General features: G+C 42.5%; 1 protein-coding gene across 1 annotated transcript in view; it reads left to right on the top strand.

The window, feature by feature from the left end:
• Positions 1 to 6376, top strand: part of LOC126428214 (uncharacterized) — a 28075-nt gene extending 21699 nt beyond the window's left edge. Inside the window, exon 6 of the mRNA XM_050090130.1 lies at positions 6248 to 6376. Coding sequence (XP_049946087.1) covers positions 6248 to 6280 — 33 coding nt within the window. The 3' untranslated portion in view covers positions 6281 to 6376. The remainder of the gene's footprint in view (positions 1 to 6247) is intronic.
• The last annotated feature ends 21169 nt before the right edge of the window (positions 6377 to 27545 follow it).

Genomic DNA, 27545 nt, shown 5'->3' with positions numbered 1-27545 from the left:
ACCGTTGAATCTCCCCCACACGGGGACATCGATGTGATGGTTGAGCAGGTGACAACAACAATCGTTTCTGCGGCAGAAAACACGATCCCTCACTCTTTAGGGTGCCCCTGGCAAAAGGCAGTCCCTTGCTGGTCGCCAGAAGTTGCTGAAGTAATTAAGGAGTGTCGGTGAGCTCTACAGTGGCATAAGTGGCACCCTTCCCTGGAGCACCTTACAGCTTTTAAACAGCTCCGTGCCCGTGTTTGCCAACTTATCAAACGACGGAAGCAGGAGTGTTGGGAGATATACGTCTCTACCATTGGGTGCCTTCCCCAGTCTGGGCAAGGATCAAATGTGTTCTTCGGTACCAGACCCCAACAGGTGTTCGTGTTGTTAACATAAATGGCGTGTTATCTACCAGTGGAATAGCGATTGCCATGCACTTTGCTGAGCAGTGTGCTAGAGCCTCTGCGTCGGAGAATTACCCCCCCCAACCTCCAGCCTTTCCCACTCTCAAACGACGACTGGAAGGGAAAGTCCTGTCATTCACTACACGCCACAGTGAATCCTATAATGCCCCATTTACAGAGTGGGAGCTCCTCGGTGCCCTGGTACATTGCCCCAACACTGCTCCTGGACCAGGTTGGATCCACAGTCAGATGACTAAACATCTCTCATCTGACTAAAAGAAACATCTATTCGTCATCTTTGACCACATCTGGTGTGATGGCATCTTACCATTGCAATGGTGGGAGAGCACCATCATTCCGGTGCTCAAACCTGGTAAAAACTGCTTGATGTGGATAGCTATTGGCCCATCAGCCTCGCCTCTGTTGTTTGTCAGCTGCTGGAAAGTATGGTGTGTTGGCAGGTGGGTTGGGTCCTGGAGTCACGTGACCTACTAGCTCCATGTTAGAGTGGCTTCCACCAGGGTCGCTCTACCACTGATAATCTTGTGTCCCTACAGTCTACCACCCATTTGACATCTTTTTTTGTTTACGAAAAGCGTATGACACCACCTGGCAACGTCATATCCATGCCACATTATACTAGTGGGGTCTCAGAGGCCTGCTCCCGATTTTTTTTTTAAAAAAAATCCAAAAATTCCTGTCACTTCGTACTTTTCCATGTCCTAGTTCGTGCCGCCCATAGTTCCCCCCCATATCCAGGAGAATGGGGTCCGCAGGGCTCTGAATTGAATATGTGTCTATTTTTAGTGGCCACTAATGGTCTAGCAGCAGCTGCAGGGCTGTTCGTCTCACCTTCTCTGTATGCAGACGACTTCTGCATTTTGTACTGCTCCAGCAGTACTGATGTTGCCGAGCGGCGCCTACAAGGAGCCATCCACAAGGTGCAGTCATGGGCTCTAGCCCACGGTTTCCAGTTTTCGGCCTCAAAGTCATGTGTTATGCACTTCTGTCGGCATCGTACCATTCGTCCGGAAGTAAAACTTTACCTAATGATGATCCTCTCACTGTAGTGGAGACACATTGATTCTTAGGACTGGTGTTCAATGCTCGATTGACTTGGCTTCCTCACCTTCGTCAGCTGAAGTGGAAGTGCTGGCAGCACCTCAGTGCCCTCTGCTGCCTGAGCAACGCCAACTGGGGTGCAATCGCTCTACACTGCTGCAGCTCTACGGAGTCATTATTCAATCCCGCCTTGGCTATGTAAGTCTGGTTTATGGTTCGGCAGTGCATTCAGCATTGCATTTACTCGACCCAGTGCACCACTGTGGGGTTCGATTAGCGACAGGCGCTTTTAGGACGAGTCCGGTGACCAGCATCCTGGTGGAGGCCAGAGTCCCTCCATTGCAGGTTAGGCATGCACAACTGCTGGCCTGTTGCGTTGCACACATTCGTAGTTCTCCTGTGCATCCGAATTACTGTCTCCTTTACCCACCTGTGGTGGTTCATCTCCCGCATTGGCGGCCCAGGTCAGGATTCCCAATTGCAGTTCGTGTCCGACTGCTTTTTTCCGAACTAGATTCCTGGCCCTTACGACCTATACTTGAGGTCCATTCATGTACACCTCCAAGGGGTACACCTAAGATGCGGTGTTGCCTGGATCTTTCAAATTGCCTTAAGGACTCGGTTAACCATGTGGCTCTCTGCTGCCAGTTCCTCTCGACGCTTGACATGTACCGAGGCCACTGATCAATGACTAATGCTCATGTTGGCTTCGCATATGTCCATGGAGGACATATTGAACAGCATTCCTTGCTCAATGGCTGCAGTGTTTTCACTGCCGAGCTGGTGGCTATATCTCGTGCTCTTGAGCACATGTGTTCGTGCCCTGGGAAGTTGTTTCTTCTGTGTACTGACTCCTTGAGCAGCCTACAAGCTATCGACCGGTGTTATCTTCGTCATACTTTGAGAGTCCATCCAGGAGTCCATCTATGCCCTGGAATGGTCCAGTGGTATTTGTCTGGACCCCAGGTCACATTGGAATCCCAGAAAATGAACTTGCCGACAGGCTGGCCAAACAGGCAATGTGGAAACTGCTTATGGAGATCAGGTTCTCTGCAACTGACCTGCTTTCAGTACTACGCCGCAAGGTTTTGCGGCTTTGGGAGGCGGAATGGTATAACCTCAGCACGCACAACAAGCTGTGTGCCATTAAGGAGACTACGAATGTGTGGAAGACCTCCACGCGGGCCTCTCGCAGGGACTATGTGGTTCTCTGTCGCTACCCATTGGCCACACTTGGGTGACACACGGCTATTTCCTGCACCATATCTTGGTGAGCTGTCCTTCCATGGCTGCCCTGCGACGGACTCTTCAGTTACCGGACTCGTTGCCATTAATTTTAGCTGACAACACCTCATCGGCCAATTTAGTTTTACGTTTTATATGTGACGGTGGGTTTTATCATTCTATATAAGTTTTCGCGCATGTCCTTGGTCCTTGTGTTCTCCACTCCAATGCTTTTAGGCTGGATGTTTTAATGTGTCGCAGAGTGGCTGGTGTTTCCTTTTTATTCTCATGGTCGGCCAGCCACGGTCATCTGCTCTCTCGTTTTTATCCCTTTTACCTGTTTCTTGCCTCTCTCTCTCTCTGGTTTCTTTTCCTGTTTTGCCCATAGTAGTGTTGGTTGTCCTTCTGGTCCATACTCCTGTTATTGTGGTGTATATCTCCTTTCTTTTCTTCTTTCCCTTGTTGTGTAATTATTGTACCAAGAACAAGGGACCGATGACTTCACAGTTTTGTCCCCCCCCCCCCCCCCCCCCCCCCTCCCACTTATCACTGATGTCTATATCCGGCTCTTCATTTTTATCTACCCTCACCATATGTGGGTCTTTCTCTCCTCCCTGACAAAGGAACGAGCATCCATTGTGGATTTGGTCTCCTGCATAACATAGCATTCTCTCAGTACATGATCAGAAACTCACCTCTTTCACACACCTACAGCTTCCCATGTTCATTTGTGTGTGCCATGTATGTTTGTAATAATTTCATTCCTTTATTCATGACAACTATTTATTGCTCATTGCTACTTTATATTGCCATGGCCCCATGAGAGAAGCTAATTTCATGTACACACCTACGACTTTCCATAGTCACCATTGTCTATGCTAGTAACTCATTCACACTAATTATGTAGTAATTACAAAGGCAAGCTGAAAAGTAATGCCTCAGGATTTGTGTGAAAACTCTCAAAGCTGTTTAAAGAAAACAAACATTATTCTCATTTAACATATTTATTATACATGCTGTAGTCACTCTGCGACAAACTCATTTCTCCCAGTGAGAGACCAGTTCATTGAGACTGTCACCGTAGAATATTTTACTTTGTTTCCGAAGCCACAGCCTCGCCTCTGCTTGCACATCTTTTCATCGCCATCAAAGTGAAGTCCTCGAAGATGTTCTTAAAATTGGGTAGGGCCAAGTCGAGACTGTTTGGAGGATGATCGTCAACAGTGAGCCCGAGGTGTCAGGTTGTTGCAGATGTCACTGTGCTTTGCTGTGCTGAAGGAGAGGGCGCTCCATGTGTGGACGAACTCTTCAGTTTTGAGACTCGAGTACAACACACTTTCTTGTGTACCAACATAGTTAAGTTACACCTCAAAATTTGGAGCCTTGTAGCTGCATAGCACTGCAAATATGCAGATGTGAAGAATAAAGATGTAGAATGTTAACAACATTTGTTTCTTTTAAAAAGTTTTAAGTGTTTTCATATAAAAAATTCAGAGGCGTTACTTTTCAATGTGCCGTCGTGTTTCACTCTGTTTATCTGTAATTTCTTGACTGAAATGTACATTCTTGGAATTAGTCATGGATATCATGAGACAGTGTGATGGAAGTATCCTAAAACATAACATTCTTTCATTTTGCAAACATTTTGGTAACTCATCTCTCAATTTGCATTATTTTCGCCTGCAGTAAGCGCTAACATCTAGATATACGTAATACAGACAGTAATGTCCTCTAACATCTCCACCTTATGATGTGCCTGCAGTTGCTTGAAAACTAGTTAATGGTACACTAAAATATATCGAATTCTAAAAGTGATTGGTTGTATATCCTTGTATATAAAATTCTTGTGTCACAGTGAGTTGCCATACTCCTCCAAAACAAATCTATCTATTCTGATGAAATTTTACACGTATATTCGGTAGATCTGAGAATTGGTCGTAATCTATTTTTCATACCCCTATGTGATCAAGGTGGTTCACCCCAAAACTTTTTCTTATTTTTTTGGACAGAACTTTTTATTTTTATTTGTTATGATGTGGTATTAAAAAAATACACACAACCCTAAATTTCACCCTTCTACCACCAACCCCTATTTTTTAATAGTGATTTTAGTAATTTAATAATTTTCAACCCTGGTTGATAACTAATCAGTTATCACTTGATCAATGGCTCAATCAATTCTGATGAAATTTTACATGTATATTTGGTACGTCTGAGAATTGGCCGTAATCTATTTTTCATACCCCTAAGTGATAAGGGTAGTCCACCCAAAAAATTGTTTTCTTATTTTTTTGGACAGAACTTTTAATTTTTATTTTTTTATGATGTGACATTAAAAACTACACACAACCATAAATTTTCACCCTTTACCACCAACCCCTATTTTTTAATAACGATTTTAGTAATTTAATAATTTTGAACCCCGGTTGATAAATGAGCAATTATCACTTGATCAGTTATTCCCACCAGGTGTCTACTGGTGATAGTCTTTCACTATTCGATAGATAGGTAATTGAAGTAAACTTACCAAAAGTAACGACTCGAATATCCCTCTTTGAATCGACATAACTGGATCAACTAGGTAGCACGTGTCATTCGCCAAACCAACATTTAGGCCTAACGCACATGCATTGATTTAAATATATCATACAATCAAATTCTTTTAGTGGAACAAAGAAATTCCTATGCTCTCCTTTGTTCCTCTAAAAGAATTTAATCATACAATATTTATACGTACAATAAAAATCGATGCGTGTGCGCTTGGCCTTATTCATAATGCTGGCGAACAACGTTTCGACACAAAATTGCCGCTATGTTTGTATGCCCATAGACGAGCTGTGTATCGGCTGCAATTGTTAAATCCATGCGGTCTACTGTAGAAATGCTAGAACTAATAGTGGTCGATGCTGCCGGACTTCCCCCTAAGCCTTTTCTCACTTACCTAGACAATTATCGAGCATTATTATTGTTTGTGTCACGAGCTCCCACCAACAACGGCTATTGTGTTACACGTATACATTGTATTGCCCGTATACATTATTCTTATAGACTAGAGATAATTTATATGGCAAAACAATATTTCCGGGTCAGCTATAGCATATAAAGATTTTCAGAGGTGGAACAAAGTTTACCGGGTATAGCTAATAATCTACATAAAATGCTGAAGGAACTATTAGTTCTAAAAGCTAACTCGTAGTGTCCCTTTGACTTTTATGTTGTCTGTCGGCTCTACAGCACATTTTCCTAATTTCTTACTAGGTTGAATTTTCCTCTAACACAGTGAACCGTGCATCTTGTGTTATGCGTGCTCCCGTCTGTGAGAACATGAAAATTTACCCTTTGCTGCTTTTGCTGAAATAAACCCCTCCCCCTCTTCTCTGTGTAAAATGCTGAGTGACTAATTTCTCTGTAGTACTACCACATTTTGTATGGCAACTTGTGCTGTCCAGGTGACCTTAACATCAATGTAATGTAGTGTGGCTTTGGTAGCATACTTTGTAAGTGTGTGGTATTTTACAGTATGTTAATTACTTTATTGAAGTTACTGACAGTTGCAATGCTGTCTGTTTCAGCTTGTACCTGGTGGCGATATGCCTGACGCATAGGACCAAGAGGACAACTGCACACTTGCTTTTTGTTGCCCCACATGTGAATTTGTAAATAATGGAGTTTTACAGTAAATATATAAATGATGCAAAAGACAGGCTGTTTTATGTTCTCCTGTGGTGTTGATTTTGTGCTAGGAATTATTAAATGTCGATCACTTTGACTTCCATATATGTTTTATAATAAAGAGATAATTTAGGATGTGTTTCAGACTGATCTAAAAGATTGTGACAGGCCGCTGAATAAAGTTTACTGTGTATCTATTTTGTAATACTTCCTAGTTCAATGTTTATAGGTGTTAACAAACAGATAAAATGACCAGTTACTCATCTGGTCAGGTTTGTCATGTCTCCCTTGTGTTCTTGCTAGCGTCCTTCATGTAGATGTTACAGGGTGTCCAGAAAAGGACTCCCTGATTTCAAAATTAAATATCTCGAAAACAAAGATCGATAGAGGAATGCAGTAAACGGTATGTTTATTGTGAAAGCTGTAAGAAGTTTATGCAACAGTTTGAAATAATAGTTACAAAAGCTGCTAACAAATGGCGCTGTAATCGCCATACGTAATGCCTAGTATAAATAGTGATCCGAAGCCCAGAGCGATCAGTTCCACTATTGAAACGTGAAAGGACGTACCGAAGGAAGAGATGAAAACGATGTACTCCATTGAACAACGCGTATTTCTGGTGCTAGAGTACCACAGAAGAGAGTCCTACGGCAACAAGGCGAAGTTTTCAAGCACGATTTAATGTTCCAAAAGGATCCGATGCGAAAACCATTCGTACGCTCTTCGCAAAATTTCAACAAACGGGCAGCGTAACTGATGATCTAGTGGGGGCATGTTGGCCGCAAGCAAACCACAGTTACGCCTGAAAATATCGCCACAGTTTCTGGAATTATTCAGCGAAATCCAATGTCATCCGTCCGTAGAATTGCATCTGAGACTGGTTTGAAGCGTTCCAGCACGCAGAAAATACTGAGAAAGAGCCTACACACTTTTCCATTCAAAATTCAAATGCACCAGGCCATACCCTTACGAGCTGTGCAACAAAGGGTTGCCTTTGCTAATCAGATGCTCACAATGATTGATAGTGAAGGATTTGATGTTGGCTGCATCTGGTTTACAGATGAAGCACACTTCCACCTGAATGGATACGTGAATAAGCAGAACTGGCGATTTTGGGGTTCCGAAAAGCCATATTGGTGTGAAGCGAAACCCCTGTATTCTCCTAAAGTTACTGTGTGGGCTGCAGTTTGCAGCAGAGGAATTATTGGCCCTTTTTTCGTTCGAGAAACAGTCACTGGCGCACATTATGTTTCAATTTTGGAACAATTTGTCGCCACACGGCAAGCGTTAGAGGATCGACCAGGTAATGAATGGTTTATGCAAGATGGAGCCCGACCACATCGGACCGAACAAGTGTTTTGCTTTCTTGAGGAATACTTCGGGAATTGAGTCATTGCTTCAGAATATCCCAAATTTACTGGTGCAGGCATGGATTGGCCTCCATATTCGCCGGATTTGACCCCCTGTGACTTTTTTTTGTGGAGCACAGTGAACGACATGGTCTACCCGAAGCATCCCGCCACGCTGAACGAGCTTGAATCGGCAATCTCTGTGGCATGTGAATCCATTTCGGTTGAGACACTACGAAATGTGATGGCGAATTTCATTCTTCGTTTGTGCCCCTCTGTAGTGCCAATGGTGAACATTTTGAAAACATTGTGATGTGATTGTTTGCAACGATTGTTTTAATATGATTATTTCACTTATGTATGCGGATATGAGCTGTACAGTGTACAGCGCCATCTGTTAGCAGCTTTTGTAACTGTTATTTCAAACTGCTGTATAAACTTCTTACAGCTTTCACAATAAACATACCGTTTACTGCGTTCCTCTATCGATCTTTGTTTTCGAGATATTTAATTTCAAAATCAGGGAGCCCTTTTCTGGACACCCTGTAGTTTTCACAGCTTTGTTATATTGAATTTACAGAATTGGGTAAAATAATCACAGACTGTTATACACACTTCATTTAGAGAATGACTTCTAAAACAGTGACATCATATTAATTCCTCCATTCCCTTTTCTCTCCTCCCCTTGTACTATAATACCTCTGGAAGTGATCTGAGCTGCCAATATGTATGTGACTGTTTTGGTGTTCTATTGGTCCTCTGACATACAGTTCAGACATGTATCTAGTCGCTTATCTGTTATAAGACGACCTGTACTGACGTTAGTATTTGTTTAAAGAACTAAGTGTTAAAAAGAACAGTGGATCAGAAACTGCATGCTCAAGACCTTCACATTAGTGCTGTTGCTCAACTTGGTGTAAGTCATGATAATGCAAAGAGCAAGCTTGAGTTGTGCAGACCTTTAGCAAGTGGCCTCTGGAACCAACTAATGTAGACAAGCAAGTTACTTTTACACTGTTGCCCAACACATTCATCCAAACATTTTCCATGGGTCCCATCGAAAAGCAGAACCCTTAGGGATGTGGAATAATCTGAAGTATTTATTAACAAAAGACAGACAAATATTAAAAACTCAATTTGTACACTATATTAGGTATTTGTTAACTTAAGAATACCAAAAGGTAAGTCTAGTTTTCAGATTGTCGCCATCTGACAGTGAAACATGGCTTAGGTTCTGTCATGGTTACCAACTATGTACTTTTATTGCAACACGGATTCCACCTTAAAAAAAAAGCTGCATTGTATGTATTAAGTGGACAGAGCACTCATTTCTAAACAGAGAGCAGATATAGATTAATAGTGTATAATTTAGCCGATGTGAGCTTGCCACTTTTCGTCTATTCCATGAATATTGTATGCTCTGTAACTACAAATATATTTGCTTTGCTCAGTAGCAGAGAAAAGGAGTGTTACATTCAGATTTTTATCATATGTATTATCAGAGAAAGATAGCGACAACAATTTCAAAACTTATGCAGATAATTGGTTGGACCATTTGTCTGCAACAGTGAATTCTGTTGTGGTGGTGGTGGTGGTGGTGGTGGTGGTGGTGGTGGTAACAGCCAATGGAGTCTTGCCTCTGACGGGGTAGGGGTCCTAAAATGGTGTGCTTGTAATAGCAGGAGGTTTAAGTGGTTGTCTGATTCACCAATGAACATGGTGAACATATTTGGGTACAGAACACCCACTTGAGAGGAACAGGGTTCAAATCCGTCCAGCCATGCAAATTTAGGCTTCCATGGTTTCACTAAATTGTTGAAGCAAAGGACACAACTGATTTCCTTCGATATCCTTAATTAGCGAAAGCTTTTGCTACCTTGTCTGTGGCACAACATTAACTGCTAATCTTCATTCTCATTGCGTAATATTGGTGATGATGCTAGTAGACAATTTGGTTCTTATGCCAGTAATGCAAGAACCTAAAAAAAATAAAATAAATTTTGAGTTTTGATGCTTGACATTCCGTGCTTTAAATCAGTTCCTTCAACTGTTCTGGAACATTTGCATCTATGCTTCTTGTTATTACTGGGGCACAATAATAAAATTGGTAAACTATCAAAATTTCTAATTGGGTGTCTACTTCTGCAACACTCCAAAAGCTCAGTATGTACCCCACAAAAGAAAACTTTAGTCCCTCAAATCTATTCTGATCTCATTTCAAGACTCACACCACAAACCACCACCCACAACAAAATAAAAATAAAAAGTTTGTTTCAAATACACCTCACCAAAGGCTGAGAACAGCCTTCGTCGCTGAGCTGATTCACTGGACAAGACTGATTACATTGCAGGTGATAGGTAGTGTGCAGCTGATGTAGGAATTAGAGATGCTGCTGATACAGCTGTAGTCAGTGCATTGACATAATGCCGAGGAGGGTGTGTACGTCGTTTATCCGACTTGTGGACTTAGCATTCATTCATTTAATAGAGTTGTTGTTGACGGATTTGGCAATTTCCCCTCAAAAAAGTGACTTTTCGTAGAATCTGTTCTGTTGCAGCACAAATAAAAGTTTATGCAGTGCCGCAATCAGTCGTTGACATGTTTCAACAGATTTCATGTCAACTCCTGCTTGCTTTTATTAAATTTATTTTTAAAGGGAATTTAGACCAATTATCACACCCAGTGAAGTTCTGTAGCCCAAAACGAATCTGCTAGGTAGGACAGTGCCATAAGGAATAACTGCCCTATCCAGCAGGTGTCTCAAAGTGCAGGAATACAGCTGCCCGTTGCCGCACGTTGCAGATACAGTGTGTCCACTCTTGCTCTCACAACACATGCAAAAGGACAGAAAATTCCCCCACGCAATATACAGCCCAAAACTGAATTATCTACCAAGAGAAAAGATGCTCACCTCAGGTCACTTTCATCAGTTAGAGACATACATGAAGTAATATCACTTTCTTTGAAGTGGTTAAACCTCAACAGATAACCATACTGTTGGTGCAATCACAAAGGATGGACATCTGCTGAGAGGCCAGACAAACGTGTGGTTTCTGAGGAAAGGTAGCAGCCTTTTCAGAAGTTGCTGGAGCAGCTGTCTGAGTCATCAACTGGTCCGCCCTCGTAACATCAGCCAACGTGGCCTTGCCACGTGGTTGCTCCAAACGGCTGAAAGCAAGGGCAAAGTGCTGCTGTAATTTTTCCCAAGGACATGCAGCTATCCTGTATGGTTAAATGATGATGGTATCATGTTGAGTAAAATATTCTGGAAGTAAAATAGGCCCCAGTCAGATCTGTGGGTCGGAAGGAATGTCATCAGGAGAAACAAAACTGGCATATTACGTTTCTGAGAGTAGAATGTTGTATCCCTTCATCAGGTAGGCAAGATAGAAAATTTGAAAAGGGAAATGGATATACAGAAGTTATGTGTAGTGAGAATTAGTGAAGTGTGGTGGCAGGAAGGATGGGCTCCTGATCAGGTGAGTACAAGTTTATAAACACTAAATCAAAAATGGATAATGGAGCATAGGTCTAATAATGATTAAGAAAAGGAGAAATGCAGGTAAGTTGTGAACTCATCATCGTCACCACCAAGAGAGACATGAAGGCAATGGCCCCTTCCTTCCCAACCACAGTAGTACAGGTTTATATGCCAACTAGCTCTGCAGGCAGTGAAGGGATTGAAAGAATTTATGATGAGATAAAGGCAGTTTTTCAAAGGAAGATAAAAATTTGTGATGGGTGACTGGAATGTAGTAGTAGTAAAAACAGTAGGATGTGGACTGTGGAAAAGGAATGAAACAGGAAGTCCACTGACAGAATTTTGAACAGAACATAAATTAATCATTGCTAACTCTTAGTTTAAGAATCGTGAAAGAAGCTTGTATATGTGGAAGAGACCTGGAGGTTCTCAAAGTTTTCAAGTTTATTAAACAGAGTGCAAAACTTAAAGAATGAATGTGACTTCAATATGACGTGTCACTGCCAAATGGCACAGCTCAGAGAGACTTGGATTGTACATAGAAAGAAATCAGTATAGTATAGTATACTATAGTACAGTAGGTAACTGAAGTAAATAGACAATGAGATGAACAGCAATGACACTTATTCAAAGACAATAGTTACACTGAAGTCGTTGTGTTCTTTAAGTGTCACTGAAATGTTGCAGGATTTGGGATGGACATAATTAAAACAATGCCAGCTTTGTCCTCGGAGTACGAAAATATTTTGTTGGCGCAGACATATGTAGGGAGAAACGATCACCGTGATAACATAAGGGAAATCAGAGCTTGTATGGAAAGATATAGGTGTTTGTTATTTCTGCACAAAGTACGGGATTGGAATAATAGAGAATTGTGAAGGTGGATTGATGAACCCTCTGCCAGGCACTTAAATGTGATATTTAAGGGAATGTTTGTCACCCCCTTCTTTATGCTCCTGGCATCTAGTGGCAGTATGCTGCACCAGCTGTAGTTTGTTTGTTGTGAAATATAGCCTTCAAGACTGTGGGAAATATGCAACCCCCCCCCCCCCCCCCAAACAATGGCATTTTAATGGTTATTGGGAAGTAAGGTTACCACCAAATTAGTTTCTTCCAGGGGCTTGGGAAGTACACTTACCACAGAATTAATCTGTAATCAGGAACATACTTGCCACCAACTTGGGGGCTCTCCTAAAGCTTTCTCTGTCTGTGCCCTACATCTTGCGGTGGTACACATCACCAGCTGTATGAAAACTGCTACAATCAGTTCCTGGTTCTTGCATGAGATCACTTAAGTTGTCAGAGCACATTGCTTCACTTCTGTTATATACGTTATTGTGAGCTGTATCAGCTCATACCTTTATTGCATGATAAAGTTTCTAGGATTGTTTCCACATTGTGGTAAGTAAACTTTAATATTGATTTTTTTTAAATATGTAATGCCAACACACAACTCACAAAAGGGAAGAGGAAAATCGACTTTCAACCATAATTCTAATACTTCACAAAGGTGCTGTGGTGATATATGTACCACCATAGTTTTTGATCCTTAATCACAAAAATAAAATTACGAAAATATTAGCCGGTTGATCACAATTCTAATAGGATAGCAAAAATATTGTCTCTGCTGGGTTGCTATAAAAAAAAAAAAAAAAAAAAAAAAAATGTGCCTGCGAATTAATAGTGTGTGCAATCACTAGACAGGCAATGAATTCTGTGCAGTGTACTCCCATGCTGGCCACAAGGTTGGTAAGGACTTCTTGGGGTAGGGCTCACCATTCCTTCACCAGTGCGGTTGACAACTGCTCTTGTTGAAACACATGGAGATGCCGCAGTATGTTTTCCCGAATGCACCCCACAGGCATGTGATAGGATTTGAGTAAGGGAAACAGGCAGGCCAGACGGTCTGTAGAATATCCTCTTACTTTGAGAGCTACCGCATCTGCTCAGGTCAATTTGATTGCACGTTGTCATCCGTAAATGTGAAGCCGGAGCCAAATGCACTTCTGAAAATATGTATACAGTGGAAGGATTAACATTTACTGGTGAGTGTACAGTGTTCAAAGATTTGGAAGTCAGTAACCCCATGCAACATTATGCCTCCTCACACTGTAACTACTGCACCATCAAAACAACCTTTGACAATGCTCCTGGATGCATTATTACAATATAGTGCGGCAAGGAGATAGTGTCCGAAAAAAATATGGAATTGGAAACAGTGACATGGTGAAAATTAGCAATTTATCACTCACTGAAATAGTTTATGGAAAAAATTTTCTGTTTCTCCTTTTCTGTTGCATACGTTACTTTTCATTCAATTTTGGGGAACTAAATTATTAATGGTACTCAATCTCTGTGACGTACGAAATATCACTCAAATATTCTATTTTGACTACTTTAAAATATTATATGAACGAATGGTGTCTGTTTTTTGGACGTGTCCGAAAGAACAGACACCACGCCTTGATATAATTGATTCACTTCGACAGATAAGGCATCCGGCACCTTTAGTTCAGATGCACACTTACGTCTGACATCCTGTGGGAATCTGGGAATAGTGAGTGTGGAGGACATGGAGGGGGTTGTAGATAGGTGCAAATGTGGGTTGGCTGAGAGGCATACTGAGATAGTCCGCACAACTGTGATAAACACTATGTTCGGGTGATGTAGTGGTTAATGCATCTTCAGAGTAAGCTGGAGATCTTGTGTTAGCACATATTTTCACTCATTGCCGCTGATTCTACATAAAGTCCTGGTGCAGCTGACATTAATAGCCCCTTCCCTTCCCTTTCATTACCCACCACCTTGTGTTTAACATATCACTTCACAACAAGCACAATGGTTTGGAGATCTGCATAATCCAGAGGCAATGACTCAGACTGTCATATACAAATTTTATCAGCAGGATAAAATAGTACATGTGTCTCATAAACGTGTCCATATAGTCACATAAATCACCCCTACAATATTAAATTTTATCACACTGTTTTGATCTTAATAAGCATGTAATGTTCCTCATTCTAATATAACAACTAGAATTACACTACTGGCCATTAAAATTGCTACACCAAGAAGAAATGCAGATGATAAAAGGGTATTCATTGGACAAATTTATTATACTAGAACTGACATGTGATTACATTTTCACGCAATTTGGGTGCATAGATGCTGATAAATCAGTACCCAGAACAACCACCTCTGGCCGTAATAATGGCCTTGATACATCTGGGCATTGAGTCAGAGCTTGGACGGTGTGTACAGGTACAGCTGCCCATGCAGCTTCAATGCGATGCCACAGTTCATCGAGGGTAGTGATTGGCGTATTGTGACGAGCCAGTTGCTTGGCCACCATTGACCAGACGTTTTCAATTGGTAAGAGATCTGGAGAATGTGCTGGCCAAGGCAGCAGTCGAACATTTTCTGTATCCAGAAAGGCTCGTACAGGACCTGCAACATCCGGTTGTGCATTATCCTGCTGAAATGTAGGGTTTCACCTGGATCGAATGAAGGGTAGAGCCACGGGTCATAACACATCTGAAATGTAACGTCCACTGTCCAAAGTGCCATCAATGCGAACAAGAGGTGACTGAGGCGTGTAACCTATGGCACCCCATACCATCACACCGGGTGATACGCAAGTATGGTGATGACGAATGCACGCTTCCAATGTGCGTTCGCCGCAGAGTCGCCAAACACGGATGCGACCATCATGATGCTATAAACAGAACCTGGATTCGTCTGAAACAATGACATTTTGCCATTCATGCACCCAGGTTCATCGCTGAGTACACCATCAAATGCGCTCCTGTCTGTGATTCAGCATGAAGGGTAACTGCAGCCATGCCTCCGAGCTGATAGTCCGTGCTGCTGCAAACGTCGTCGAACTGTTCGTGCAGATGGTGGTTGTCTTGCAAACGTCCCGATCTGTTGACTCAGGGATCGAGACATGGCTGCACGATCCGTTACAGCCATGCGGATAAGATGCCTGTCATCTCGACTGCTAGTGATACGAGGCCATTGGGATCCAGCATGGCGTTCCATATTACCCTCCTGAACCCACCGATTCCACATTCTGCTAACAGTCATTGGATCTCGACCAACGCGAGCAGCAGTGTTGCTACATGATAAACCGCAATCGCGATAGGCTACAATCCGACCTTTATCAAAGTCGGAAACATGATGGTATGCATTTCTCCTCCTCACATGAGGCATCGCAACAAAGTTTCACCAGGCAATGCCGGTCAACTCCTGTTTGTGTATGAGAAATCTGTTGGAAACTTTCCTCATGTCAGCACATTGTAGGTGTCGCCACTGGCGCCAACTTTGTGTGAATGCTCTGAAAAGCTAATAATTTGCATATCACAGCATCTTCTTCCTGTTGGTTAAATTTAGCGTCTGTAGCACGTCATCTTCGTGGTGTAGCAATTTTAATGGCCAGTAGTGTAGACACTGGTGGTACTTACGTTTGGAATGTAACATTCCCTCCTTTGACATTTCAGTTTACCTCCACAGGAGCAACAATTACTTGCCATTATTGTTACCAACAAATAAATGCGTAAAAACAGGGCAAATAAATGCAGCATTGAAGGAGAATCTTAGCTCATCATACAAACAAGCAGTATTACACAGGATCAATCACGAATACTGCCAGGGTTTCAGAAAAAACTGTGTGAAAACTGCATTACATAGTTATCTGTAATGAAATACTGTCTGAGAGAAGCTGCATAAATATTCAGTCAGATCTTGATAAGATTTCAATATGGTGCAGAGATTGGCAACTTGCTTTAAATGTTCAGAAATGTAAAACTTTGCACTTCACAAAATGAAAAAAACATAGTATCCTATAGCTATAATATCAGTGAGTCGCTGTTGGAATTGACCAATTCATAGAAATACATGGGTGTAACACCTTGTAGAGATCTGGAATGTAATGATCACATAGATAACATTAGAATAATTACTGCATGTGCAGAGACATTGAATCATTCTTCTCACTCTCCATATGTGTATGGAACAGAAAGAAACCCTATTAACTGGTACAATGGGACGTATCCTCTGCCGTGCATTTCACAGTGGTTTGCAGAGTGTAGATGTAGTAAATAGGCACATATCAGTGGATAGAGCCTCTCTCCAAGTTCTCAATTCTCAGTGCAGGCTCTCAATGTGGGTCCAGTTTGTGATGCAGAAAATGTCAGTATTATAGGCAAACTCCTGCCACACATCGCTATAGATCTCATTGATGACTAATTATCCTTTCATGCACCTCTCATATTAAGTGACAGTGGATGCAGGAGCACACAATGTTTGGCATAACCCCTTGAGTATAAATCACATGGAGTTAAGTTAGGTGACCCCTAGCGCCACGGAAGAAGTGGAGAATCACAATGGGAAGTACCTCCAATCCGATGCTGAAGCTGTTTCGCATTGAGGTTATCACTAGTATGTGAAGGAAAGTGTGATGTAACTTTGACTTGATGCAAAATGAACTCTCCACTGTCTCGCTGTAATTGTGACATAAACCATTGCTACAGCATGTCCAGATACACAAAACCAGCCACACTTTTCTCTGCAAAGAAGAGTGGTCCATAAACATTCGAAGATGGCATAGCACACGAGATGCTAAATTTAGGTGAGTCACGAACGTATTCTGCAATCTCATGCGGGTTTTGTACGCCCCAAACACGCACATTATGGCTGTTTATCTTTCCATACACACAAAATGTGGCTCTGTCACTGAAAGCAGTCTACCTATAGTCTACGTATAGTAGCCATTACAAAAATCAGAACACATAACAACTTCAGTCAATACAGTTTTACATGTAGACATTTGAGTAGAGTGCATCAAAGAGTTGACTGCAGTTATCTGTTGCATCTGTTGTCGATTTATTTGAGCTCCTGGAAAATGATTCCAACACACGCCCACCTTCTCTGCCAATTGTCCTTTGTAGTGCCCCCAGAATTTTACAAAAGCCTGGAGACACTTGTGTTCCAGCCATTTCGAACATGTGTTATTCTAAAGCAGGTCGTAAGGATGAGCATGGGATACTGCACCCATTTATTGTTTGTGCAGGTGAAACTGGAAGGCAGATAATTTGTTGGTGCTGGCAAGTGTTTAGTGCGACCTGCCAAGAATAAGCAAATATGGCTCGGAAGCTCCGTGGCCGGCTGAAAAGAGTAATGTAGCTTTGTATTGTTAAAAAACAAATAGAGAGACTCGAAATAGTGACTTTATTAGACATTGAACTACTGTTGAGAGTATGTGGACTGAACGTGGATAGTCAGCCACGATAAAAGCTTATGTATTAATTGTGTTCAAAAATGTGTAATTAACTGACTCTTGAGTGCCCAGTAATGTGTGGGCTTATGTCATAAAGTTTAGTTGTTTTTTTTGTACAAAGTGGAAATAAATATGTTCTGCTGCATTGAATGATATCCCAAGAGTAGCATATTTTGTAAATAAGAAGAGAGAGAGTGAAAATTTCCCCTTCCTAGCAGTGAAATCTTCGGAGAAGCGTCCGGTGCTAGCAGAAGACATCGGTGCTGCAAGAAAGCTGTATAGAGAGAGCTTAACATTAGACCGGGCCACCGCACCTTCCCAACCTGTTTACTTCTTTGCACCACATAAGCAGCCAGAATGTCTCGTACCAACTGTGGACCATTTTTTTCAATTTTAGCTTTTATCTGATACTGACGAAGAATTCATTGACTCACAATTACTAGATATGTACACTGATCAACCAGAACCATTATAATCGTCTGTCTAATAGCTGGTATGCCCATCTTTGACACGGATAACAGTGGCGATGCACTGTGGCGTGGAAGCAATGAGGCCTTGGTAGGTTGCTGGAGTGAGTTAGCACCACACCTGCACATACGAGTCACCTAATTCCCGTAAATTCCGGGGAGGAGGGTGATAAGTTCTGACACCACGTTTGATCACATCCCAGATGTGTTCGATCGGGTTCAGCTCTGGTGAATTGTGAGGGCCAGCACATCAATTGGAACAAGTCCACTGCATCAATCGAACCACTCCATCGCACTCCTGGCTTTGTGATGTGTCCCATTATCTTGTTTAAAAATGCCACTGACATCAGGCAACATGATCATCATGAAGGGGTGTACGTGGTTTACAACCAGTGTACAATACTCTTTGGCCGTCGTTTAACCTTGCATGAGCTCCGCTGGATCCACGGATGCCCGTGTGAGTATTCCCCAAAGCATAATGGAGCTGTCGCCATCACACAGTAGAGGTGTCAAGGAGCTGTTCCTCTGGAAGACAACAGATTCGCATCCTCCCATCGGCATTCAAAAAAGCAGATAGAAATTCACTTGACGCCTTCCTAAGAGACAATCTCCACTCATTCCAAATTAATAATATAAGTGTACACCAGATGTGGCTTAAATTCAAAGAAATAGTATCAGCAGCAATTGAGAGATTTATACCAAAAAAATGAACAAACGATGGAGCTGATCCTCCTTGGTACACAAAACAGGTTAGAACACTGTTGCAGAAACAACGAAACAAACATGCCAAATTTAAACAGACGCAAAATCCCCAAGATTGGCGATCTTTTACAGAAGCTCGAAATTTAGCGTGGACTTCAATGCGAGATGCTTATATAACAGTTTCCACAACGAAACTTTGCCTCGAAACCTGGCAGAAAATCCAAAGCGATTCTGGTCGTATGTGAAGTATGTCAGTGGCAAGAAACAATCAATGCCTTCTCTGCATGATAGCAATGAAGATACTATCTAAGACAGTGCTGCCAAAGCAGAGTTACTAAACACAGCCTTCTGAAATGCCTTCACAAAAGAAGACGAAGTAAATATTCCAGAATTTGAATCGAGAACAGTTGCCAACATGAGTAACGTAGAAGTAAATACTCTCAGAGTAATGAAGCAATTTAAATCACTTAATAACAGCAAGTCTTCTGGTCCAGACCGTATACCAATTAGGTTCCTTTCCGAGTATGCTGATGCATTAGCTCCATACTTAAAAATCATATACAACCGTTCGCACGACAAAAGATCCGTACCCAAAGACTGGAAAGTTGCACAGGTCACAGCAATATTCAAGAACAGTAGTAGGAGTAACCCACTAAATTACAGGCCCACGTCATTATGCAGCAGGATTTTAGAAAATGTATTGTGTTCGAACATAATGAATTACCTTGAAGAAAATGATCTATTGACACACAGTCAACATCGGTTTAGAAAATATCGTTCCTGTGAAACACAACTATCTCTTTATTCACATGAAGTGCTGAGTGCTATTGACAAGGGATTTCAGATCGATTCTGTATTTCTGGATTTCCAGAAGGCTTTTGACACTGTACCACACAAGCGGCTCGTAGTGAAATTGCATGCTTATGGAATATTGCCTCAGTTATGTGACTGGATCTGTGATTTCCTGTCAGAGAGGTCACAGTTCGTTGTAATTGACGGAAAGTCATCGAGTAAAATAGAAGTGATTTCTGGCGTTCCCCAAGGTAGTGTTTAAGGCCCTTTGCTGTTCCTTATCTATATAAACGATTTGGGAGACAATCTGAGCAGCCGTCTTCGGTTGTTTGCAGATGACGCTGTCGTTTATCGACTAATAAAGTCATCAGAAGATCAACACAAACTGTAAGATGATTAAGAAGAAATATCGGAATGGTGCAAAAAGTGGCAGTTGACCTTAAATAACGAAAAGTGTGAGGTCATCCACATGAGTGCTAAAAGGAACGTGTTAAACTTCAGTTACATGAGAAATCAGTCTAATCTAAAAGTCGTAAATTCAACTAAATACCTAGGTATTTAGTTGAATTTACGACTTTTAGATTAGACTGATCACCTAAATACCTAGGTATTCCTCCCCCCACCCCCCCACCTGAACCATGGACATGGCCGTTGGTGGGGAGGCTTGCATGCCTCAACGATACAGCTAGCCGTACCATAGGTGCAACCACAATGGAGGGGTATCTGTTGAGAGGACAGACAAACGTGTGGTTCCTGAAGAGGGGCAGCAGCCTTTTCAGTAGTTGCAGGGGCAAGAGTCTGGATGATTGACTGATCTGGCCCTGTAACACTAACCAAAATGGCCTTGCTGTTTTGGTACTGCAAACAGCTGAAAGTAAGGGGAAACTACAGCCGTAATTTTTCCCGAAGGCATGCAGCTTTACTGTATGATTAAATGATGATGGCGTCCTCTTGGGTAAAATATTCCGGAGGTAAAATAGTTCCCCATTCGGATCTCCGGGCGGGGACTACTCAAGAGGACGTCGTTATCAAGAGAAAGAAAACTGGCGTTCTACGGATCGGAGCATGGAATGTCAGATCCCTTAATCGGGCAGGTAGGTTAGAAAATTTAAAAAGGGAAATGGATAGGTTAAAGTTAGATATAGTGGGAATTAGTGAAGTTCGGTGGCAGGAGGAACAAGACTTCTGGTCAGGTGACTACAGGGTTATAAACACAAAACCAAATAGGGGTAATGCAGGAGTAGGTTTAATAATGAATAAAAAAAATAGGAGTCCAGGTAAGCTACTACAAACAGCATAGTGAACGCATTATTGTGGCCAAGACAGACACGAAGCCCACACCTACTACAGTAGTACAAGTTTATATGCCAACTAGCTCTGCAGATGATGAAGAAGTTGCGGAAATGCATAATGAGATAAAAGAAATTATTCACATAGTGAAGGGAGATGAAAGTTTAATAGTCATGGGTGACTGGAATTCGACAGCAGGAAAAGGAAGAGAAGGAAATGTAGTAGGTGAATGTGGATTGGGGGTAAGAAATTAAAGAGGAAGCCGCCTGGTAGAATTTTGCACAGAGCATAACTTAATCATAGCTAACACTTGGTTCAAAAATCATGAAAGAAGGTTGTATACCTGGAAGAGACCTGGAGATTCTAAAAGGTTTCAGATAGATTATATAATGGTAAGACAGAGATTTAGGAACCAGATTTTAAATTGTAAGACATTTCCAGTGGCGATGTGGACTCTGACCATAATCTATTGGTTATGAACTGTAGATTAAAACTGAAGAAACTGCAAAAAGGTGGGAATTTAAGGAGATGGGACCTGGATAAACTGTAAAAACCAGAGGTTGTACAGAGGTTCAGGGAGAGCATAAGGGAGCAATTGACAGGAATGGGGGAAAGAAATACAGTAGAAGAAGAATGGGTAGCTCTGAGGGATGAAGTAGTGAAGGCAGCAGAGGATCAAGTAGGTAAAAAGACGAGGGCTAGTAGAAATCCTTGGGTAACAGAAGAGATACTGAATTTACTTGATGAAAGGAGAAAATACAAAAATGCAGCAAGTGAAGCAGGCAAAAAGGAATACAAACGTCTCAAAAATGAGATCGACAGGAAGTGCAAAATGGCTAAACAGGGATGGCTAGAGGACAAATGTAAGGATGTAGAGGCTTATCTCAAGAGGGGTAAGATAGATGGTGCCTACAGGAAAATTAAAGAGACCTTTGGAGAAAAGAGAACCACTTGCATGAATATCAAGAGCTCAGATGGAAACCCAGTTCTAAGCAAAGAAGGGAAAGCAGAAAAGTGGAAGGAGTATATAGAGGGTCTATACAGGGGCGATGTTCTTGAGGACAATATTATGGAAATGGAAGAGGAGGTAGATGAAAATGAAATGGGAGATATGATACTGCATGAAGAGTTTGACAGAGCACTGAAAGACCTAAGTCGAAACAAGGCCCCAGGAGTAGACAACATTCCATTAGAACTACTGACAGCCTTGGGAGAGCCAGGCCTAACAAAACTCTACCATCTGGTGAGCAAGATGTACGAGACAGGCGAAATACCCACAGACTTCAAGAAGAATATAATAATTCCAATCCCAAAGAAAGCAGGTGTTGACAGATGTGAAAATTACCGAACTATCAGTTTAATAAGTCACAGCTGCAAAATACTAACGTGAATTCTTTACAGACGAATGGAAAAACTGGTAGAAGCTGGCCTCGGGGAAGATCAGTTTGGATTCCGTAGAAATGTTGGAACACGTGAGGCAATACTGACCCTACGACTTACCTTAGAAGAAAGATTAAGGAAAGGCAAACCTATGTTTCTAGCATTTGTAGACTTAGAGAAAGCTTTTGACAATGTTGACTGGAATACTCTCTTTCAAATTCTGAAGGTGGCAGGGGTAAAATACAGGGAGTGAAAGGCTATTTTCAATTTGTACAGAAACCAGATGGCAGTTATAAGAGTCGAGGGGCATGAAAGGGAAGCAGTACTTGGGAAGGGAGTGAGACAGGGTTGTAGCCTCTCCCCGATGCTATTCAATCTGTATATTGAGCATGCAGTAAAGGAAACAAAAGAAAATTTCGGAGTAGGTATTAAAATCCATGGATAAGAAATAAAAACTTTGAGGTTCGCCGATGACATTGTAATTCTGTCAGAGACAGAAAAGGACTTGGAAGAGCAGTTGAATGGAATGGACAGTATCTTGAAAGGAGGGTATAAGATGAACATCAACAAAAGCAAAACGAGGATAATGGAATGTAGTCGAATTAAGTCGGGTGATGCTGAGGCAATTAGATTAGGAAATGAGACACTTAAAGTAGTAAAGGAGTTTTGCTATTTGGGGAGCAAAATAACTGATGATGGTCGAAGTAGAGAGGATATAAAATGTAGACTGGCAATGGCAAGGAAAGCGTTTCTGAAGAAGAGAAATTTGTTAACATCGAGTATTGATTTAATTGTGTCAGGAAGTCGTTTCTGAAAGTATTTGTATGGAAGTGAAGCATGGACAATAAATAGTTTAGACAAGAAGAGAATAGAAGCTTTCGAAATGTGGTGCTACAGAAGAATGCTGAAGATTAGATGGGTAGATCACATAACTAACGAGGAGGTATTGAATAGAATTGGGGAGAGGAGACGTTTGTGGCACAACTTGACTAGAAGAAGGGATCGGTTGGTAGGACATGTTCTGAGGCATCAAGGGATCACCAATTTGGTACTGGAGGGCAGCATGGAGGGTAAAAATCGTAGAGGGAGACCAAGAGATGAATACACTAAGCAGATTCAGATGGATGTAGGCTGCAGTAGGTACTGGGAGATGAAGAAACTTGCACAGGATAGAGTAGCATGGAGAGCTGCATCAAACCAGTCTCAGGACTGAAGACCACAACAAGAACAAGAACAACAACAACAACAACCAAGGTATTACAATTAAGAACAATTTAAATTGGAAGGAACACACAGAAAATGAAGGCTAACCAAAGACTGTGTTTTATTGGCAGGACACTTAGAAAGTGTAACAGACCTACTAAGGAGACTGCCTACACTACGCTTGTCCGTCCACTTTTAGAATACTGTTGTGCGGTGTGGGATCCTTACCAGGTATGACTGACGGAGTACATCAAAAAAGTTCAAAGAAAGGCAGCACGTTTTGTATTATTGCAAAATATGGGAGAGAGTGTCACAGAAATGATACAGGATTTGGGATGGACAGCATTAAAAGAAAGGCGTTTTTCATTGTGACAGAATCTTCTCACGAAATTCCAATCACCAACTTTCTCCTCCGAATGTGAAAATATTTTGTTGACACCGACTTACATAGGGAGGAATGACCATCAAGATAAAATAAGGGAAATCAGGGCTCGTACGGAAAGATATGCTATACGAGAGTGGAGTAATAGAGAATTGTGAAGGTGGTTCGATGACCACTCTGCCAGGCACTTAAATGTGATTTGCAGAGTATCCATGTAGATGTAGAAAAGAGTATGAGGATTCATCAGACCATGCAACGCTCTGCTGCCAATGTCAGTACCAATGGTCACGTGCCCATTTCAGTCGTAGTTGCCGATGTCGTGGTGTTAACATCAGCACGTGCACGGGGTGTCAGCTGTAGAGGTCCATCATTAAATGTGCTTGGTGCATATGGGTGTTCAAACACATGTGTACTCTGGCCAGCATTAAAGTCTGATGTTAGTTCCACCACAGTTTGCTGCCTGCCCTGATTTAGCAGTCTTCTCAGCCTACGACATCTGAAATCTACCCCACAATATCTGGATGTGGTTTAACCTTAATTTTGCGACATGTTGAAGAAACTCACCACAGCACTCCTGGAACACTCGACAAGTTGTGCAATTTCCAGTGGTCAAACTCAGATAGATTGCATGCCTTCCCCATTCTACATATGGACAGCACACTGATACTTTATGCACCGTGTGTGTATCTGACTAGCAGTCATTGCTCACCGGGTGATGCTGCTATCGCCTGCATGGATTTATATTGATAGTAGGTAAGTGGTCATAAAGTTCTGGGTGAGCAGTGTTTGGGAATCGGATGTTCACAGTGGGGCAAAAGTCTGGATATACCCTTATAAAAGTCGAACAATGTACGAATCATAATGGCATCTAGTATGGGGTGTGTCTAGGTGGAGACGCAAATTATAGGAGCTATGGCAATAGTGGTGAACTAGACTAAACTCCTCCCGAATAGGCCGTGAAGGCCCAACAGTACTTACCGGCTGCTGTGTCATCTTCAGCCCTCAGTCTTTACTGGATGTGGATATGGATGGACATGTGGTCAGCACATCGCTCTCCCGGCCGTATGACAGCTTCTGAGCCTGGAGCCGCTGCTTCTCAATCGAGTAGCTCCTCAGTTTGCCTCACAAAGGCTGAGTGGCAATAGCGGTAACTATCTTGAAATCTGACATCTTGGACTTCGGTTACGTGTTGCAAATGGGAGTGGCATCATGTGGCACATCATTTTGAACTGTCTTGTTCTCAGTAATACACATGTGAAATCTGTTTTAAGATATCATTGTTTGTGTAGGAGCTATGAACTGTTAACGTTTAGGACACTCATCAGAGTTGGCATTAAAGCATATGCTCAATATGACCTCCATTGCACTGGACATATGATCGTGGTCTTTTTTGCCAGTCTGCTTCACACATTACAGGATCTGTGGATCAGTAGAGGCACATAACTCCTCAATATGTCAGCAAGGATTGGCTACATTCTTGATTTTTACCTTGTACAAAACAGATTTCAAACATCCCTACAGATAGAAGCCAATAGGTGTAAGATCAGTGGGCCGTGGTGGCCATTCGATAGGACCCGAACTACCTATCCAATGACCTCCAAACTGTTCATCCAGAAACAGTCTGACATTAGTAGCATAGCACGGAGGTGCACTATCTTGTTGGAAAAAGTTTGGGAAATCATCCTGTGGATTCAACAGTGGTGGAAGCACATAATCACAGAGCATGTTAAGACATCTCTTCCCATTTGAGGTTCCACCAATAAACACTGTACCCATGATCCTTGTGTCCCAAATCCCACACCAAACCATCACTTTTTCACCACCAGCATATTTACATGGATCCACCCATGAGGGGCTTGCATCTGACCAGTAATGAGGATTCTGTTCATTTACTTCTCTTTGCATATAAAAATTGGCTTCGTCCCTAAACAACACCTGTGATATGAAGTTTGGATTCCTTTTACACTGGTCCAGAGCCCGTTCTGCAAACTGCACCCACTGATCAGGGTCATCCTCCAAGAGATGATGTTGCAACTCTAACTTGCACGGATGCCATTTGTGTGTGTGTGTGTGTGCAAAACGCAGGATTGAATGCTGACCGACACTGGATATTGCTGATAACTGGCACATACTATGGTGTGGTTTTTCACAAATGTTACGACTTCTGCACCACTCTTAGCAGCAGACACAGTGGCTGTGCCAAAGACTGAGATGGCGTGGAGTTTTACAATTATTTATTGAACTTTCTTTGCAATTTCTCCCTCATCGTCGCTGCCCAGCCCTGCAGATCCCTCCGCCTGGCTGCTGCTGTGTAGATTCTCCGACAATGCGCGTAACTCGCGCCGTTGATACCCTCGGGAGCCTCAGGCCACCAGTGCTCCGTTGAAGCCAGGATGCCCTGTGTTCGAGATGAACTCGGCGCCCCTACGGGCACATCCACGGAGCCACGTCGCTGTGAAGTCAGCTGCCAACGCCTGCTGCACTGGCGGCTGGGAAGCCGTCAGTCGCGATGTCCGTGAGGTCCCATCATGGGTGGACCATGCGCCGTGGTGCCGGGTTGCCGTGAAGTCCGGGCGTCGGTCCCCGGCGGTGCCTGTGACCAAGACCATGCTGCGGCCAGTCCTGCTGGAAGTTCTTGCTGTAGTTAGTTAGCCATGGTGGCGACCGAACTCGGGCGGACCACCAGAGCTGAAGTTGACATCCAGTGCCGAATGGATGACTCCTGCGAGCTGGAACAGACTTCCAGAATTGTCACCTATGAAGATTGAACATTCGGACAAGGACCACGTCTGTCCTCAGATCCGAACTGCTTCCTAATGGCTTCTGTCTGTTGCTGCCTGCACTCCACTATTTATATCCGGCAGGAGGACATTTTTTACCCTCGGTGGTAGCTTTTTGTTATTACTCCCGCAGTATATTGCAGCGTAACTTAGCGTGCTGGCCTCACTTCACCTTACTCAGCACTCTCCAGGCTTCGCTCGGCGCTCGGTCTGTGTGCGTCAGTCTGTTGGTAGACTGCTGCTGTCAGCAAGGCTATCTGTGCGTGCTTTCTTCGCAATGCCTCGGTCGCCGGCGTGCCTCTGTTTCGCCATTCTCCACTGCGTGAAGCAACTCTTACTACATGTGGCCGCAACACAAACAATGCCACAATTGCTGTCACAGCCTCCTTGTCGCTGGCTGCTCTTGGACATCCACTGCATGGCTTGTCCACTACAGAACATGTTGCACGAAATTTGTTCAATAACTTGGGCCCTGTCAGATGTGAAAAGTCATTTCTGTCAGGATGCCAGGCAATGAAGTCAACAGTAATCATTCTGGTACATTGTCCACCACTCATTAACACAATTTTGATGTGGACATGCTGTGTAAGTGCCATTGTGGATCTCCTGCAACTATGAACAGAATCGATCAGCTCCTTGCAATTTCAAACTTTAACAGGCCATAACTCCTACACAGATAAAGACATATTAAAACAGATTTCACATTGGTATTCCTAAGAAAGAGGCAGTTCAGAATAATGTGCAACATGATCCCCTTCCCATCTGAAACACATAATGTGAATCCAAGATGGCAGATTCCAAGAGGCCGCCACTGTCGCCATGGGTCGTGTCAGTTGCACCCCACCTACAGACATCCCATACCAGACACCATTACGACTCGTCAAAACTATTCAATTTTTATAGGTGTGTATCCCGACTTTTGCCTCATCCTATACATCCTAATCTCATTCTGGCACCTCTCACTGTCCACCCCCTTTTTCCAAGATCATCCCTAATTTGTCAAGCTGATTTTCTTGGATCATCAGCTGACTACCTACAAATCATTCTGTGCTCCCTCCTTGTCGTTTTTTAATGATGATCTGACCTCGGCTTAT

Source organism: Schistocerca serialis, chromosome 12, assembly GCF_023864345.2.
Source record: "Schistocerca serialis cubense isolate TAMUIC-IGC-003099 chromosome 12, iqSchSeri2.2, whole genome shotgun sequence".
NCBI classification, from domain to species: domain Eukaryota; kingdom Metazoa; phylum Arthropoda; class Insecta; order Orthoptera; family Acrididae; genus Schistocerca; species Schistocerca serialis.
The sequence above is the reverse complement of the archived record's forward strand: the minus strand, read 5'-3'. Positions and strand labels throughout refer to the sequence as shown.